At 43.2% G+C, this 16,897-nt stretch overlaps 1 protein-coding gene across 2 annotated transcripts in view; it reads right to left on the bottom strand.

The window, feature by feature from the left end:
* The window catches only part of ints8 (integrator complex subunit 8), a 117,297-nt gene that overhangs the window by 13,207 nt on the left and 87,193 nt on the right, over positions 1–16,897 (bottom strand). For both annotated transcript variants that reach the window (XM_072251759.1, XM_072251765.1), the window contains exons 24-25: positions 16,105–16,155; positions 6,438–6,511 (exon numbers count right to left, since the gene is read on the bottom strand). In XM_072251759.1, the coding sequence (XP_072107860.1) occupies positions 6,438–6,511; positions 16,105–16,155 (125 nt within the window). The remainder of the gene's footprint in view (positions 1–6,437; positions 6,512–16,104; positions 16,156–16,897) is intronic.

The raw sequence follows: 16,897 nt of genomic DNA on the forward strand, positions 1-16,897 counted from the left end.
ATCTTCGTCTATAACTCAGACTGCAATCTTCATCACACACACAGAGACACATTTAACAATTACTCTCACAGACACACACACACACAAACACAGACACACTCAGTCACACCACACACACAAGATGTGTGCACACAGACATACACAAAGAAACACACACGTGTACTCAGACACACACAAAGACACAAGCATACAGACTTGCACACACATAGGCATGCACACAGACACGCACAGGCATAGACAAACATGTGCACACACAGACACCACAGGCACACTGCACACACACACAAGCATACAGACTCGCACACAAACACATAGGCATGCACACACACGTAGAGAAACGCACACAGGCATGCACAGACGCACAGCCATATACACGCACACAGATGCAACACACACGCAAACACGTGCACACAGGTAACACAGAGACATAGAAAATAGGTGCAGGAGTAGGCCATTTGGCCCTTCGATCCTGCACCGCCATTCAGTATGATCATGGCTGATCATCCAACTCAGAACCCTGTACCTGCCTTCTCTCCATACCCCCTGATCCCTTTAGCCACAAGGGCCATATCTAACTCCCTCTTAAATATAGCCAATGAACTGGCCTCAACTGTTTCCTGTGGTAGAGAATTCCACAGATTCGCCACTCTCTATGTGAAGAAGTTTTTCCTCATCTGTCCCAAAACGCTTCCACCTTTATCTTTAAACTGTGACCCCTCGTTCTGGACTTGCCCAACATCAGGAACAATCTTCCTGCATCTAGCCTGTCCAATCTCTTTAGAATTTTATATGTTTCAATAAGATCCCCCCTCAATCTTCTAAACTCTAGCGAGTATAAGCCTAGTCGATTCAGTCTTTCATCATACGAAAGTCTTGCCATCCCAGGAATCAATCTGGCGAACCTTCTTTGTACTCCCTCTATGGCAAGGATGTCTTTCCTCAGATTAGGGGACCAAAACTGCACACAATACTCCAGGTGTGGTCTCACCACGGCCTTGTACAACCGTAGTAGAACCTCTCTGTTCCTGTACTCAAATCCTCTTGCTATGAATGCCAGCATACCATTTGCCTTTTTCACCGCCTGCTGTACCTGCATGCCCACTTTCAATGACTGGTGTATAATGACACCTAGGTCTCACTGCACCTCCCCTTTTCCTAATCGGCCACCATTCAGATAATAATCTGTTTTCCTGTTCTTGCCACCAAAGTGGATAACCTCACATTTATCCACATTAAATTGCATCTGCCATGAATTTGCCCACTCACCCAACCTATCCACGTCTCCCTGCCTCCTCTTAGCATCCTCCTCACAGCTAACACTGCCGCCCAGCTTCGTGTCATCTGCAAACTTGGAGATGCTGCATTTAATTCCCTCGTCTAAGTCATTAATATATATTGTAAACAACTGGGGTCCCAGCACTGAGCCTTGTGGTACCCCACTAGACACTGCCTGCCATTCTGAAAAGGTTCCGTTTATTTCCACTCTTTGCTTCCTGTCTTCCAACCAATTCTCTATCCACATCAATACCATAAGACCATAGACCATAAGACAAAGGAGCAGAAGTAGGCCATTCGGCCCATCGAGTCTGCTCCGCCATTTTATCATGAGCTGATCATTTTCTCCTATTTAGTCCCACTCCTCTGCCTTCTCACCATAACCTTTGATGCCCTGGCTACTCAGATACCTATCAATCTCTGCCTTAATTACACCCAATGACTTGGCCTCCACTCCTGCCCGTGGCAACAAATTCCATAGATTCACCACTCTCTGATTAAAAAAATTTCTTCGCATTTCTGTTCTGAAAGGGCGCCCTTCAATCCTTAAGTCATGCGCTCTCGTACTAGACTCCCCCATCATGGGAAACAACTTTGCCACATCCACTCTGTCCATGCCTTTTAACATTCGAAATGTTTCTATGAGGTCTCTCCTCATTCTTCTAAACTCCAAGGAATACAGTCCAAGAGCGGACAAACGTTCCTCATATGTTAACCCTCTCATTCCCGGAATCATTCTAGTGAATCTTCTCTGTACCCTCTCCAACGTCAGCACATCTTACACAGTCAGCACATCATACACGTCAGCACATCATACACAGTTGCAGATGCACATATGAACAAAGACACACACACACACACACACACACATTGCATCTACATTTCTTTTATTGGTCTTTTTCTTCATATCAGAAACCTAGCAAGTGAGCTAAACAATGTGTCTTTAACAACTCTGTGCTGTTTTTATTAGACAATAACTCATAGGAGCATAATTAAGCCATTTGGCCCATTGAGTCTTCTCTCTCCCATTCCATCACGGCTGATTTATTAACCCTCTCAACCCAATTCTCTTGCCTTCTCCCCGTAACCTCCAATTCCCTTAAGAACCTAGCAACCTCCACTTCAAATATACCCAACGACTTGGCCTGCACAGCCGTTTGTGGCAATGAATTCCACAGATTCACCACGCTCTGGGTAAGGGATTTCCTCCTAATCTCTGATCTAAATGGGGTCCCTCTATTTTGAGACTGTGACTCTGGTCCTAGATGCCCCCACCAAAGGAAACACCCTCTCCACATTCACTCTATCGAGGCCGTTCAACATTCAACAGGCCCCCCGCCCCCCCATTCTTGTAAATTCCAGATTCCAGTGAGTACAGGCTTACAGCCATCAAACGCTCTTCAGACCTCAACTCTTTCATTCTCATGAACCTGCTCTGGACCCTTCCTTACCACCCACTCAACCTGCAAACTAACCTTTAGTAAAACCTGCACCAGGTCTCCCAAATCCCTTTGCATCTCTAATTTTTGAATTTGCTTCCTGTTTAGAAAAGACTACACACTTATTCTTCCTACTAAAGTTCATGAGTATACACTTCCCACCACTGTATTCCACCTGCCACTTCTTTGCCCATTTCTCTAATCAATCTGATCTTAGCTGAAGTTAATCAACAAATCTATTTTTATTGCTGCTTCTTGAACTTTCCCCACCAACAAGGTTAAGCTGACAGGTATTCTGCTTGCAGTCCTAGGTAGGTCTGTAGTCTAGTGTAGTTTTGTGTTGTTTTTGATGTAGTTCAGTGTAGTTCTTGTATTGTTCATATAGCACCATGGTCCTGAAAAACGTTGTCTTGTTTTTACTGTGTACTGTACCAGCAGTTATGGTCGAAATGACAAAAAAAAGTGACTTGACTTGACTTGCTCAACCTTCCCCTTCACCACCTTATTCCGGCTTCTGTCCCTTTCCTTTCTAGTCCTGAAGAGGGTCTGGGCACGAAAAGTCAACTGTTTATTCATTTCCATTAATGCTGCCTGACCTGCTGAGTTCCTCTAGCATTTTGTATGTGTTAACCATATAACCATTACAGCACAGAAACAGGCCATCTCAGCCCTTCTAGTCCATGCTGAACTCTTACTCTCACCTAGTCCCACCGACCTGCACTCAGCCCATAACCCTCCATTCCTTTCCTGTCCATATATCTATCCAATTTAACTTTAAATGACAACATCGAACCTGCCTCAACCACTTCTGCAGAAGGTCGTTCCACACAGCTACCACTCTTTGAGTAAAGAAGTTCCCCCTCATGTTACCCCTAAACTTTTGCCCTTTAACTCTCAACTCATGTCCTCTTGTTTGAATTTCCCCCACTCTCAATGGAAAATGCCTGTCCATGTCAACTCTATCTATCCCCCTCATAATTTTAAACACCTCTATCAAGTCTCCCCTCAACCTTCTACACTCTAAAGAATAAAGACCTAACTTGTTCAACCTTTCTCTGTAACTTAGGAGACGAAACCCAGGTAACATTCTAGTAAATCTTCTCTGTACTCTCTCAATTTTATTGACATTTTTCCTATAATTCGGTGACCAGAACTGTATACAATACTCCAAGTTTGGCCTCACCAATGCCTTATACAATTTCAACATTACATCCCAACTCCTGTACTCAATGCTCTGATTTATAAAGGCCAGCATACCAAGAGCTTTCTTCACAACCCTATCCACATGAGATTCCACCTTCAGGGAACTAAGCACCATTATTCCTAGGTCACTCTGTTCTACTGCATTGTTCAATGCCCTACCATTTACCATGTATGTCCTATTTTGATTAGTCCTACCAAAATGTAGCACCTCACATTTATCAGCATTAAACTCCATTTGCTATCTTTCAGCCCACTCTTCTAACTGGCCTAAATCTCCCTGCAAGCTTTGAAAACCTACTTCATTATCCACAACTCCACCTATCTTAGTATCATCCGCATACTTACTAATCCAATTTATCACTCCATCATCCAGATCATTAATATATATGACAAACAACATTGGACCCAGTACAGATCCCTGAGGCACACCACTAGTCACCGGCCTCCAATCTGACACACAGTTATCCACCACCACTCTCTGGCGTCTCCCATCCAGCCACTGCTGAATCCGTTTTACTACTTCAATATTAATACCTAACGATTGAACCTTCCTAACTAACCTTCCGTGTGGAATCTTGCCAAAGGCCTTACTGAAGTCCATATAGACAACATCCACCACTTAACCCTCGTCAACTTTCCTAGTAACCTCTTCAAAAAATTCAGTAAGATTTGTCAAACATGACTTTCCACGCATAAATCCATGTTGACTGTTCCTAATCAGACCCTGTCTATCCAGGTAATTATATACACCATCTCTAAGAATACTTTCCATCAATTTACCCACAACTGACATCAAACTTACAGGCCGATAATTGCTAGGTTTACTCTTAGAACCATTTTTAAACAATGGAACAACATGAGCAATACGCCAATCCTCTGGCACCATCCCTGTTTCTAATGACATTTGAAATATTTCTGTCACAGCCCCTGCTATTTCTACACTAACTTCCCTCAAGATCCTAGGGAATATCCTGTCAGGACCCAGAGACTTATCCACTTTTATATTCCTTAAAAGCATCAGTACTTCCTCTTCTTTAATCATCATAGTTTCCATAACTACCCTACTTGTTTCCCTTACCTTACACAATTCAATATCTTTCTCCTTAGTGAATACCGAAGAAAAGAAATTGTTCAAAATCTCCCCCATCTCTTTTGGCTCCGCACATAGCCCTCAACTCTGATTCTCTAAGGGAAAAATTTTATCCCTCACTATCTTTTTGCTATTAATATAACTGTAGAAGCCCTTTGGATTTATTTTCACCTTACTTGCCAAAGCAGCCTCATATCTTCTTTTAGCTTTTCTAATTTCTTCCTTAAGATTCTTTTTACATTCTTTACATTCCTCAAGCACCTCATTTACTCCAAGCTGCCTATATTTATTGTAGATCTCTCTCTTTTTCCGAACCAAGTTTCCAATATCCCTTGAAAACCATGGCTCTCTCAAACTTTTAACCTTTTCTTTCAACCTAACAGGAACATAAAGATTCTGTACCCTCAAAATCTCTCCTTTAAATGACCTCCATTTCTCTATTACATCCTTCCCATAAAACAAATTGTCCCAATCCACTCCTTCTAAATCCTTTCGCATCTCCTCAAAATTAGCCTTTCTCCAATCAAAAATGTCAACCCTGGGTCCAGTCCTATCCTTCTCCGTAATTATATGTTGCTCCAGATTTCTAGCATCTGCAGAATCTCATGTTAGCAATTTGCTCAACCCGTACACCTTTCAGCTTCTCCTGGTCTCCGCTCTATCGCAGTGCCTCAACTTTTCTACTTGTCTGCACGTTGAAACTTGTTGGATTAGACTATTTGATTCTTATTTCTTTGCAGCGCAACAAATTACAAGCTGCATTTTTTTGAAATTTTAGTATGTTTCCTCATGGTCAAAGTATGGATACGAAATTGAAATTGGAAAAGAGTAAACAGTCGACTGTTTACTCTTTTCCATAGATGCTGTCTGGCCTGCTGAGTTCCTCCAGCATTTGTGTGTGTTGCTCGGATTTCCAGCATCTGCAGATTTTCTCTTGTTTATATGCATATGAAATTGTTCAGTGTGTTGCCTGGTGGGTACATTTGTATAATTCTGGAAAGTTCTCTTGCTATTGTCTTATTTGAATAGGAGCTATCTGATTGGTTGACTATTATCTATGAATTTGAATGGAATGTTTCTCATCTGTGGGATATAAAGAGAGATGACTATGAGGCTCTGCCATCTTTGCTTTTTCTCTCCCTTCTACTGCCAGCCCCTGTCCCAACACTGTCTGCTTCCAACACTCTTTGTTCTATTACTGCTTCATAAAAGGACTGCGAAGCCACAAGTTTTATGCCTCTTTCCTGACTTCTGAAAGAATTTTGGATTAAAGGCATCAGAATCCAACACACTGTTCCATGTTTTAATGTAACACCATTAACCTGAAATATGTTCCAGACTACTCTCTTCACAGATGTCTGATCCAAATGCTTCCAGATTTCCAGCCGCTACGGTATTTTGTTGTTAGAAAGTCTTTTTTTTTTTATTACCTGTTTTGTTCTTGCAAAGCCTTGAAAGCAGTCATATAATCCACCTCTCTGAGGAATTGACACAATATTGCAACCTAGTCAAAACGTAAAATAGTTTCAACAAATTTGTCACTTACGGCTTTTCTCTTCAAAGGAGGATAGAGGTGTACGAGATAAGAGAGCACGTAGACAGACAAAGACGTCTTCCCACGGCAGGTGGCTAATGTGGGGGGGCATAATTTTAAGGTGATTGGAGGAAAGTATGGGGGGATGTCCGAGGTAGGTGTTGTTTGTTGTTTTTTTTTTACACAGAGTGGTGGGTGTGTGCATGCCCCTGCCAGGGGTGGTGGTAGGAGCAGATACATTAGGGACTTTTAGATAGGCGCATGGATGATAGCAAAATGAGTACGTTAACAAGTTGGCACAACATTATGGGCTGAAGGGCCTGTATTCTAAAACTGAAATCTCGGGAACTGTTTTGGCATGTATACTGTTGGACACTGTATGACTAAATGCATCATCACATATACTGTCAGTTCTGTGACCACAGCTTTAATTAGAGATGGAACAACAGTTTATAAATTACCACTTTTAATACATGGTTAGTTGAAGTCAGACCACTTAGGTATTTTAATGAGAATGAAACTGTAACAAAATGAGACAAGTTTACCCCCAGACACGATTCATTTGGCACAAATGATCTTGATGTTACTGAACTAGCAATCCAGCGGCCTGTGTACCAAATTAGTCGGTTGATTCAATTTGATGTTGATTGAGGCCCGGTGTTTAAAACCATTATCAAGACCATAAGACTATAGGATCAGAATTAGGCGGTTTGTCCGATTGAGTCTGCTCCATCATTTCATCACGTCTGATCCATTTCCCTCTCAGCCCCGATCTCCTGCTTTCTCCCCATATCCCTTCATGCCTGACCAATCAAGAATCTATCAACCTCTGCCTTAAATATAGAACGTAGAATAGTACAGCACATTACAGGCCCTTCGGCCCACAATGTTGTGCCGACCCTCAAACCCTGCCTCCCATATAACCCCCCACCTTAAATTCCTCCATATACCTGTCTAGTAGTCTCTTAAACTTCACTAGTGTATCTGCCTCCACCACTGACTCAGGCAGTGCATTCCACGCACCAACCACTCTCTGAGTAAAAAACCTTCCTCTAATATCCCCCTTGAACTTCCCACCCCTTACCTTAAAGCCAAGCCCTCTTGTATTGAGCAGTGGTGCCCTGGGGAAGAGGCGCTGGCTGTCCACTCTATCTATTCCTCTTATTATCTTGTACACCTCTATCACATCTCCTCTCATCCTCCTCCTCTCCAAAGAGTAAAGCCCCAGCTCCCTTAATCTCTGATCATAATGCATACTCTCTAAACCAGGCAGCATTCTGGTAAATCTTCTCTGTACCCTTTCCAATGTTTCCACATCCTTCCTATAGTGAGGCCACTATACATAATAAATATAAATAAAGACTTGGCCTCCACAGCTGCTCCTGCTAAAGGTGTACAAGATAATGAGCGGCATTGATCGTGTGGATAGTCAAAGGCTTTTTCTCAGGGCTGAAATGGCTAGCATGAGAGGTCATAGTTTTAAGATGCTTGGAAGTAGGTACAGAGGAGATGTCAGAGGTAAGTTTTTTTACGCAGAGAGTGGTGAGTGCATGGAATGGGCTGCCGGCAGCGGTGGTGGAGGCCGATACAATAGAGTCTTTTAAGAGACTCCTGGATGGATACATGGAGCTCAGAAAAATAGAGGGCTTTGGGTAAGCCTAGGTAGTTCTAAAGTAAGTACATGTTCGGCACAGCTTTTTGGGCCAAAGGGCCTATTATTGTGTTGCAGGTTTTCTATGTTTCTAAATTTCTCCTCATTTCCATTCTAAAAGGACACCCCTTTATTCTGAGGCTGTGTCCTCTGGACACAGAGTCTTCCACCGTAGAGAACATCCTCTCCACACCCACTCTATCAAAGCTTTCACCATCTGATATAATCGATTTTAACATCTTCCCAATCACACTGTGCCTCTTCCTGACTGTCACCCAGTTTCCTTTCTTCTGCCTCTCTCCTTTCTTGAAGAGTGGAGTGACATTTCCAATTTTTGAGTCTTCTGGAACCATTCCAGGATCTAGTGATTCTTGAAAAATTATTACCAATGTCTCCACAGTCTCTTCAGTCACCTCTTTCAGAACCCTGGGGTGTACACCCTCTGGTCAAGGTGATTGTTCTACCTTCAGACCTTTCAGTTTCCCAAGAACCTTCTCTCTAGATATGGTAACTTCACAGACTTCATGACCCCTGACACCTGGAACTTTCACCATACTGCGTGTCTTCCACAGTGAAGACTGATGCAAAATACTTATTCAGTTCATCCGCATTTTCCTTGTCCTCCATTACTACCTCTCCAGCATCATTTTCCACCGGGCAAATATCCATTCTCGCCTGTCCTTTGCACTTTATGTACCTGAACAAACTTTTAGTATTCTCTTTAATATTACTGGCTATCTTACTTTTGTATTCCATCGCTCCCTCCGTGATTCCTTTGTCCATTCGTCCCTCCTGGCACTTATCCATGCAAGAAGCTAAAGTGCTACACCTCCCCAAACACCTCCTCCCTCACCTCTGTTCTGGGCCCTAAAGAGTCCATCCAGGTGAAGCAACACTTCACCCGCGAATCTACTAGGGTCACCTATTGTGTCAGGTGCTCCTGATGCAGCCTCCTCTATACTCGTGAAACCCATTGTAAATTGGAGGACTGCTTTGTTGAGCATCTCCGTAGACATTTTAATTCTGATTCCATTCTGACATGTTGGCTCGTGGCCTCCTCTTGTGCCAGGTGTCCACCTTTCCCTCCCCCAAACGGAAATGGCTGGAGAAGGAATTTATGGGAGAGCAGAGTGGACCGTAGGAGCAACACCTTATATTCCGTTTGAGTAGTCTCCAATTTGATGGCATGAATATCGATTCTCCTTCCAGTAAAAAAACTTCGCCTCCCCCTCCACTCTTCCTCTATTCCCCAATCCAGCCTCTTCCCTCTTCTCACCTGCCTATCACCTCCCCCGGGTTCCCTTTCCCTTCCTTTTCTCTTACGGTCCACGCTCCTCTCCTATCAGATTCCTTCTTCTCCAGCTTTTTACCTTTCTGACTCAATGGCTTCACCTATCACCTTATAAGTATCCTCCTTTCTCTCCCCCAACTTTTTTTATTCTGGCATATCCCCCATTCTTTCCAGTCCTGAAGAAGGGTCTCGGTCTGAAAAATCAACTGTTCATTCATTCCACTGGGGTATATTTCGGGGTAAGGATGAATTGTACAAAAGGGACGGGTTGCACCTTAATAAGCGGGGCACCAGCATTCTGGCAGGCAGGTTTGCCTCTGCAACACGGGGGTGTTTAAACTAAGTAGTGGGGAGGAGGGGACGAATTGGAAACATAAGGATGGAGATAGAGGGAAAGTGAGAATAAGAAAAGTTAAGAATGACAGCAGAATCAACAGAGCAGAAAGCTCAAGAAGGGATCGTACAGTATGGCCAAGTGAAATAGGAATTGATATGGGAGGTGAGGGGAGTAATGAATTAAAAGTATTGTATATGAATGCACGGAGTATAAGAAATAAAGTGGATGGGCTTGAGGCACAGTTGGAAATTGGTAAGTATGATGTTGTGGGAATAACAGAGACATGGCTTCAAGTGGACAGGGCCTGGGAAATGAATATTCACGGGTATACGTCCTATCGAAAGGACAGACTGATGGGCAGAGGGGGTGGGGTGGCTCTGTTGGTGAGGAATGATATTCAGTCCCTTGCGAGGGGGGACATAGAATCAGGAGACGTAGAGTCAGTATGGATAGAACTGAGACATTCTAAGGGTAGAAAGACCCTAATGGGAGTTGTCTACAGGCCCCCAAACAGTAGTCTGGATGTAGGGTGTAAGTTAAATCAAGAGTTAAAGTTGGCATGTCGCAAAGGTATTGCTACAGATGGTATGGGGGACTTCAACATGCAGGTAGACTGGAGGAATCAGGTTGGTGCTGGACCCCAAGAAAGGGAGTTTGTGGAGTCCCTCCGAGATGGATTCTTAGAACAGCTTGTACTGGAGCCTAGCAGAGAGAACGCAATTCTAGATTTAGTGTTGTGCAATGAACCGGATTTGATCAGGGACCTCGAAGTAAAGGAGCCATTAGGAGGTAGTGACCATAATATGATAAGTTTTAATCTACAATTTGAGAGGGAGAAGGGAAACTCGGAAGTGTCAGTATTACAGTTGAACAAAATGGAACTATGGTGCTATCAGGGAGGAGCTGGCCAAAGTTCAATGGAACAATACCCTAGCAGGGATGACAGTGGAACAGCAATGGCAAGTGTTTCTGGGAATAATGCGGAAGGTGCAGGATCAGTTCATTCCAAAGAGGAAGAAAGATCCTAAGGGGAGTAAAGGGAGGCCGTGGCTGACAAGGGAAGTAATGGAGAGCATAAAAATAAAAGAGAAGAAATATAACATAGCAAAGATGAGTGGGAAGCCGGAGGATTGGGAATTTTTTAAAGAGCAACAGAAGGTAACTAAAAAGGCAATACGCAGAGAAAAAATGAGATACGAAGGTAAACTAGCCAAGAATATAAAGGAGGATAGTAAAAGCTTCTTTAGGTATGTGAAAAGGCAAAAAAAATTGTTAAGACCAAAATTGGGCCCTTGAAGACAGAAACGGGTGAATTTATTATGGGGAACAAGGAAATGGCAGACGAGTTTAACAGGTACTTTGGATCTGTCTTCACTAGGGAAGACACAAACAATCTCCCAGATGTAATAGTGGCCAAAAGACCTATGGTAATGGATGAATTGAAGGAAATTTATATTAGGCAGCAAATGGTGTTGGATAGGCTGTTGGGTCTGAAGGCTGATAACTCCCCGGGACCTGATGGTCTGCATCCCAAGGTACTTAAGGAGGTAGCTTTAGAAATCATGGACGCATTAGTAATCATCTTCCAATGCTCTATAGATTCAGGATCAGTTCCTGTGGATTGGAGGGTGGCTAATGTTGTCCTTTTCTTCAAGAAGGGAGGAAGAGAGAAAATAGGGAATTATAGACCGGTTAGCCTGACGTTGGTGGTGGGAAAGATGCTGGAGTCAATTATAAAAGATGAAATTACGACACATCTGGATAGTAGTAACAGGATTGGTCCGAGTCAGCATAGATTTACGAAGGGGAAATCGTGCTTGACTAATCTTCTGGAATTTTTTGAGGATGTAACTATGAAAATGGACAAGGGAGAGCCAGTGGATGTAGTGTACCTGGACTTTCAGAAAGCCTTTGATAAAGTCCCACATAGGAGATTAGTGGGCAAAATTAGGGCACATGGTATTGGGGGCAGAGTACTGACATGGATTGAAAATTGGCTGGCTGACAGAAAACAAAGAGTAGCGATTAACGGGTCCCTTTCGGAATGGCAGGCGGTGACCAGTGGGGTACCGCAGGGTTCAGTGCTGGGACCGCAGCTGTTTACAACATATATTAGTGATTTAGATGAGGGAATTAATAGTAACATTAGCAAATTTGCCGATGACACAAAGCTGGGAGGCAGTGTGAAATGTGAGGAGGATGTTATGAGAATGCAGGGTGACTTGGACAGGCTGGGTGAGTGGGCAGATGCAGTTTAATATGGATAAATGTGAGGTTATCCACTTTGGTGGCAAGAACGGGAAGGCAGATTATTATCTAAATGGAGTCAAGTTAGGAAAAGGGGAAGCACAATGAGATCTAGGTGTCCTTGTACATCAGTCACTGAAAGCAAGCATGCAAGTACAGCAGGCAGTGAAGAAAGCTAATGGCATGCTGGCCTTCATAACAAGGGGAATTGAGTATAAGAACAAAGAAGTCCTTCTGCAGCTGTACAGGGCCCTGGTGAGACTACACCTGGAGTACTGTGTGCAGTTTTGGTCTCCAAATTTGAGGAAAGACATTCTTGCTATTGAGGGAGTGCAACGTAGGTTCAACAAGGTTAATTCCCGGGGTGGCAGGACTGTCATATGTCGAAAGATTGGAGCGACTGGGCTTGTATACTCCAGAATTTAGAAGGCTGAGAGGGGACCTTATTGAAAAAATAAGATTATTAAGGGATTGGATACGCTGCAGGCAGGAAGCATGTTCCCGCTGATGGGTGAGTCCAGAATCAGAGGCCACAGTTTAAGAATTAGGGGTAGGCCATTTAGAACGGAGTTGAGGAAAAACTTTTTCACCCAGAGAGTGGTGGATATATGGAATGCTCTGCCCCAGAAGGCTGTGGAGGCCAAGTGTCTGGATGCTTTCAAAAAAGAGATGGATAGAGCTCTTAAAGACAGCGGAATCAAAGGTTATGGGGATAAGGCAGGAACTGGATACCGATAGTGGATGATCAGCCATGATCACAGTGAATGGCGGTGCTGGCTCAAAGGGCTGAATGGCCTACTCCTGCACCTATTGTCTATTGTCTATTCTTTTTCATAGATGCTGTCTGACTTGCTGAGGCCTTCAGGAGTTTGTGTATTTTTAAATTTATATTACTGTGTTCTTCATCTTTTTGTGCTTTTTCTCGTACTGCATTGGATCTGGAGTAACAATTATTTTGTTCTTCTTTACACCTATACTGGAAATGACATTAAATGATCTTGATCTATTAAAGGAAAGACTATGGAAGGAAGGCAGTTAAATGGTTCGGCATGGACTAGATGGGCCAAAGAGTCTGTTTCTGTGCTGTACTTTCCTACAACTCTAATGCTGTACCCCACTGTCAACGATTATCTACAGGTAACATTTGAGATGCGACTTCACTCCCATCCCTTCAAAGGTTCAGTTTACTATAAGAGAATGTATAGTGTACAACATGAAATTCATACTCTTCACAGACATCCACAAAACAAGAAATGAATGATCAAAGCCCCGAAGCCTCCCCTCCCACCACTTACTCTCTAATATAATGGGTGACTTCAATCTACATGTAGATTGGGTGAACCAAATTGGTAAAGATGCTGAGGAAGAGGATTTCTTGGAATGTATGCGGGATGGTTTTTTGAACCAACATGTCGAGGAACCAACTAGAGAGCAGGCTATTCTGGACTGGGTTTTCAGCAATGAGGAAGGGTTAATTAGCAATCTTGTCGTGGGTAAGAGTGACCATAATATGGTGGAATTCTTCATTAAGATGAAGAGTGACATAGTTAATTCAGAAACAAAGGTTCTGAACTTAAAGAGGGGTAACTTTGAAGGTATGAGACGTGAATTAGCTAAGATAGACTGGCAAATGACACTTAAAGGATTGACGGTGGATATACAATGGCAAGCATTTAAAGATTGCATGGATGAACTACAACAATTGTTCATCCCAGTTTGGCAAAAGAATAAATCAAAGAAGGTAGTGCACCCGTGGCTGACAAGAGAAATTAGGGATAGTATCAATTCGAAAGAAGAAGCATACAAATTAGCCAGAAAAAGTGGCTCACCTGAGGACTGGGAGAAATTCAGAGTTCAGCAGAGGAGGACAAAGGGCTTAATTAGGAAGGAGAAAAAAGATTATGAGAGAAAACTGGCAGGGAACATAAAAACTGACTGTAAAAGCTTTTATAGATATGTAAAAAGGAAAAGACTGGTAAAGACAAATGTAGGTCCCCTGCAGGCAGAAACAGGTGAATTGATTATGGGGAGCAAGGACATGGCAGACCAATTGAATAATTACTTTGGTTCTGTCTTCACTAAGGAGGACATAAATAATCTTCCAGAAATAGCAGGGGACAGAGGGTCCAGTGAGATGGAGGAACTGAGCAAAATACATGTTAGTAGGGAAGTGGTGTTAGGTAAATTGAAGGGATTGAAGGCAGATAAATCCCCAGGGGATGGTCTGCATCCCAGAGTGCTTAAGGAAGTAGCCCAAGAAATAGTGGATGCATTAGTGATAATTTTTCAAAACTCATTAGATTCGGGACTAGTTCCTGAGGATTGGAGGGTGGCTAATGTAACCCCACTTTTTAAAAAAGGAGGGAGAGAGAAACCGGGGAATTATAGACCGGTTAGCCTAACGTCGGTGGTGGGGAAACTGCTGGAGTCAGTTATCAAAGATGTGATAACAGCACATTTGGAAAGTGGTGAAATAATCGGACAAAGTCAGCATGGATTTGTGAAAGGAAAATCATGTCTGACGAATCTCATAGAATTTTTTGAGGATGTAACTAGTAGAGTGGATAGGGGAGAACCAGTGGATGTGGTGTATTTGGATTTTCAAAAGGCTTTTGACAAGGTTCCACACAGGAGATTAGTGTGCAAACTTAAAGCACACGGTATTGGGGGTAAGGTATTGATGTGGATAGAGAATTGGTTAGCAGACAGGAAGCAAAGAGTGGGAATAAACGGGACCTTTTCAGAATGGCAGGCGGTGACTAGTGGGGTACCGCAAGGCTCAGTGCTGGGACCCCAGTTGTTTACAATATATATTAATGACTTGGATGAGGGAATTAAATGCAGCATCTCCAAGTCTGCGGATGACACGAAGCTGGGTGGCAGTGTTAGCTGTGAGGAGGATGCTAAGAGGATGCAGAGTGAGTTGGATAGGTTGGGTGAGTGGGCAAATTCATGACAGATGCAATTTAATGTGGATAAATGTGAAGTTATCCACTTTGGTGGCAAAAATAGGAAAACAGATTATTATCTGAATGGTGGCCGATTAGGAAAAGGGGAGGTGCAGTGAGACCTGGGTGTCATTATACACCAGTCATTGAAAGTGGGCATGCAGGTACAGCAGGCGGTGAAAGAGGCGAATGGTACGCTGGCATTTATAGTGAGAGGATTCGAGTACAGGAGCAGGGAGGTACTATTGCAGTTGTACAAGGCCTTGGTGAGACCACACCTGGAGTATTGTGTGCAGTTTTGGTCCCCTAATCTGAGGAAAGACATCCTTGCCATAGAGGGAGTACAAAGAAGGTTCACCAAATTGATTCCTGGGATGGCAGGACTTTCGTATGATGAAAGACTGAATCGACTGGCTTATACTCGCTGGAATTTAGAAGATTGAGGGGGGATCTGATTGAAACGTATAAAATCCTAAAGGGATTGGACAGGCTAGATGCAGGAAGATTGTTCCCGATGTTGGGGAAGTCCAGAACGAGGGGTCACAGTTTGAGGATAAAGGGGAAGCCTTTTAGGACCGAGATTAGGAAAAACTTCTTCACACAGAGAGTGGTGAATCTGTGGAATTCTCTGCCACAGGAAACAGTTGAGGCCAGTTCATTGGCTATATTTAAGAGGGAGTTAGATATGGCCCTTGTGGCTACGGGGATCAGGGGGTATGGAGGGAAGGCTGGGGCAGGGTTCTGAGTTGGATGATCAGCCATGATCATAATAAATGGCGGTGCAGGCTCGAAGGGCCGAATGGCCTACTCCTGCACCTATTTTCTATGTTTCTATGTAATTCACTCACTTCTATGGGGAGGTTTAAAATTTTACAACCCAATGGCCCATCATAGTTTAAAGCAAAACAAACATGAATGAGAACAACAGGAATTCTGCAGATGCTGGAAATTCAAGCAACACACATCAAAGTTGCTGGTGAACGCAGCAGGCCAGGCAGCATCTGTAGGAAGAGGTGCAGTCGACGTTTCAGGCCGAGACCCTTCGTCAGGACTAACTGAAGGAAGAGTGAATGAGTATTTTTTACTTACTTGTGTGTGGCAATTTAACATTGAACAACATTTGATCATTCTCTTCAGCACCTTTAACAAAAAATAAACGTGACAATAATTAGATAACGTACAGTTCATTAAACTTCCTGCCTTATTGGTTCCTTTTTCAATTCATTTTGTTTTACGTGAATGGTGGAAATCTGAAAAGCAGGAACACTGGAAATTCTCAGTGGTCAGGTAAAGCGTGTGGTGAGTTAACATTTAAGGCTGATTTTATTTATTTATTTAGAGATAAGACACGGCAACAAGCTGGACCAGGACAACATCCCATGCACCATTAAACTGCAGCTCTTGTCACTCAGGGACTTGGGCTATATTATTTTGTGAGCGTGTGTTTTTCTTCTGTCGTAACTATGTGTGACTGTTGGTACTGTGTTTTGCACCTTGGCCCTGCAGTAACATTGTTTCTTTTGGCTGTGTTCATGTATGGTTGAAATACAAACTAGAGTTTGAACTTTTGCTCCACAACCCCATGCTGGCCAATTACACCCAGGTAACCCACTAACCCGCACGTTGTTAGAAAGTGGAAGGAAATTGGAGCACCCACAGGAAACTCACATAGACATGGGGAAAAGGTACAATCTCTTTAGAGACAGCAGTGGAATTTGAGCCCAGGTCACTGATGCTGTCAAGCATCACACTACCACTATACCACTGCGCTGCCTTAATCATCTTCTTTCGAGAACCTGAAATGCAGAACTTTTAAAGTCTGTCGAGTCTTCCCCCATATGATGAAGAGGAGTGAGTTAGTGGGTGAACTGGCCACTGTAAG

This window comes from Mobula birostris, chromosome 1 (assembly GCF_030028105.1).
Source record: "Mobula birostris isolate sMobBir1 chromosome 1, sMobBir1.hap1, whole genome shotgun sequence".
In the NCBI taxonomy this organism is placed as follows: domain Eukaryota; kingdom Metazoa; phylum Chordata; class Chondrichthyes; order Myliobatiformes; family Myliobatidae; genus Mobula; species Mobula birostris.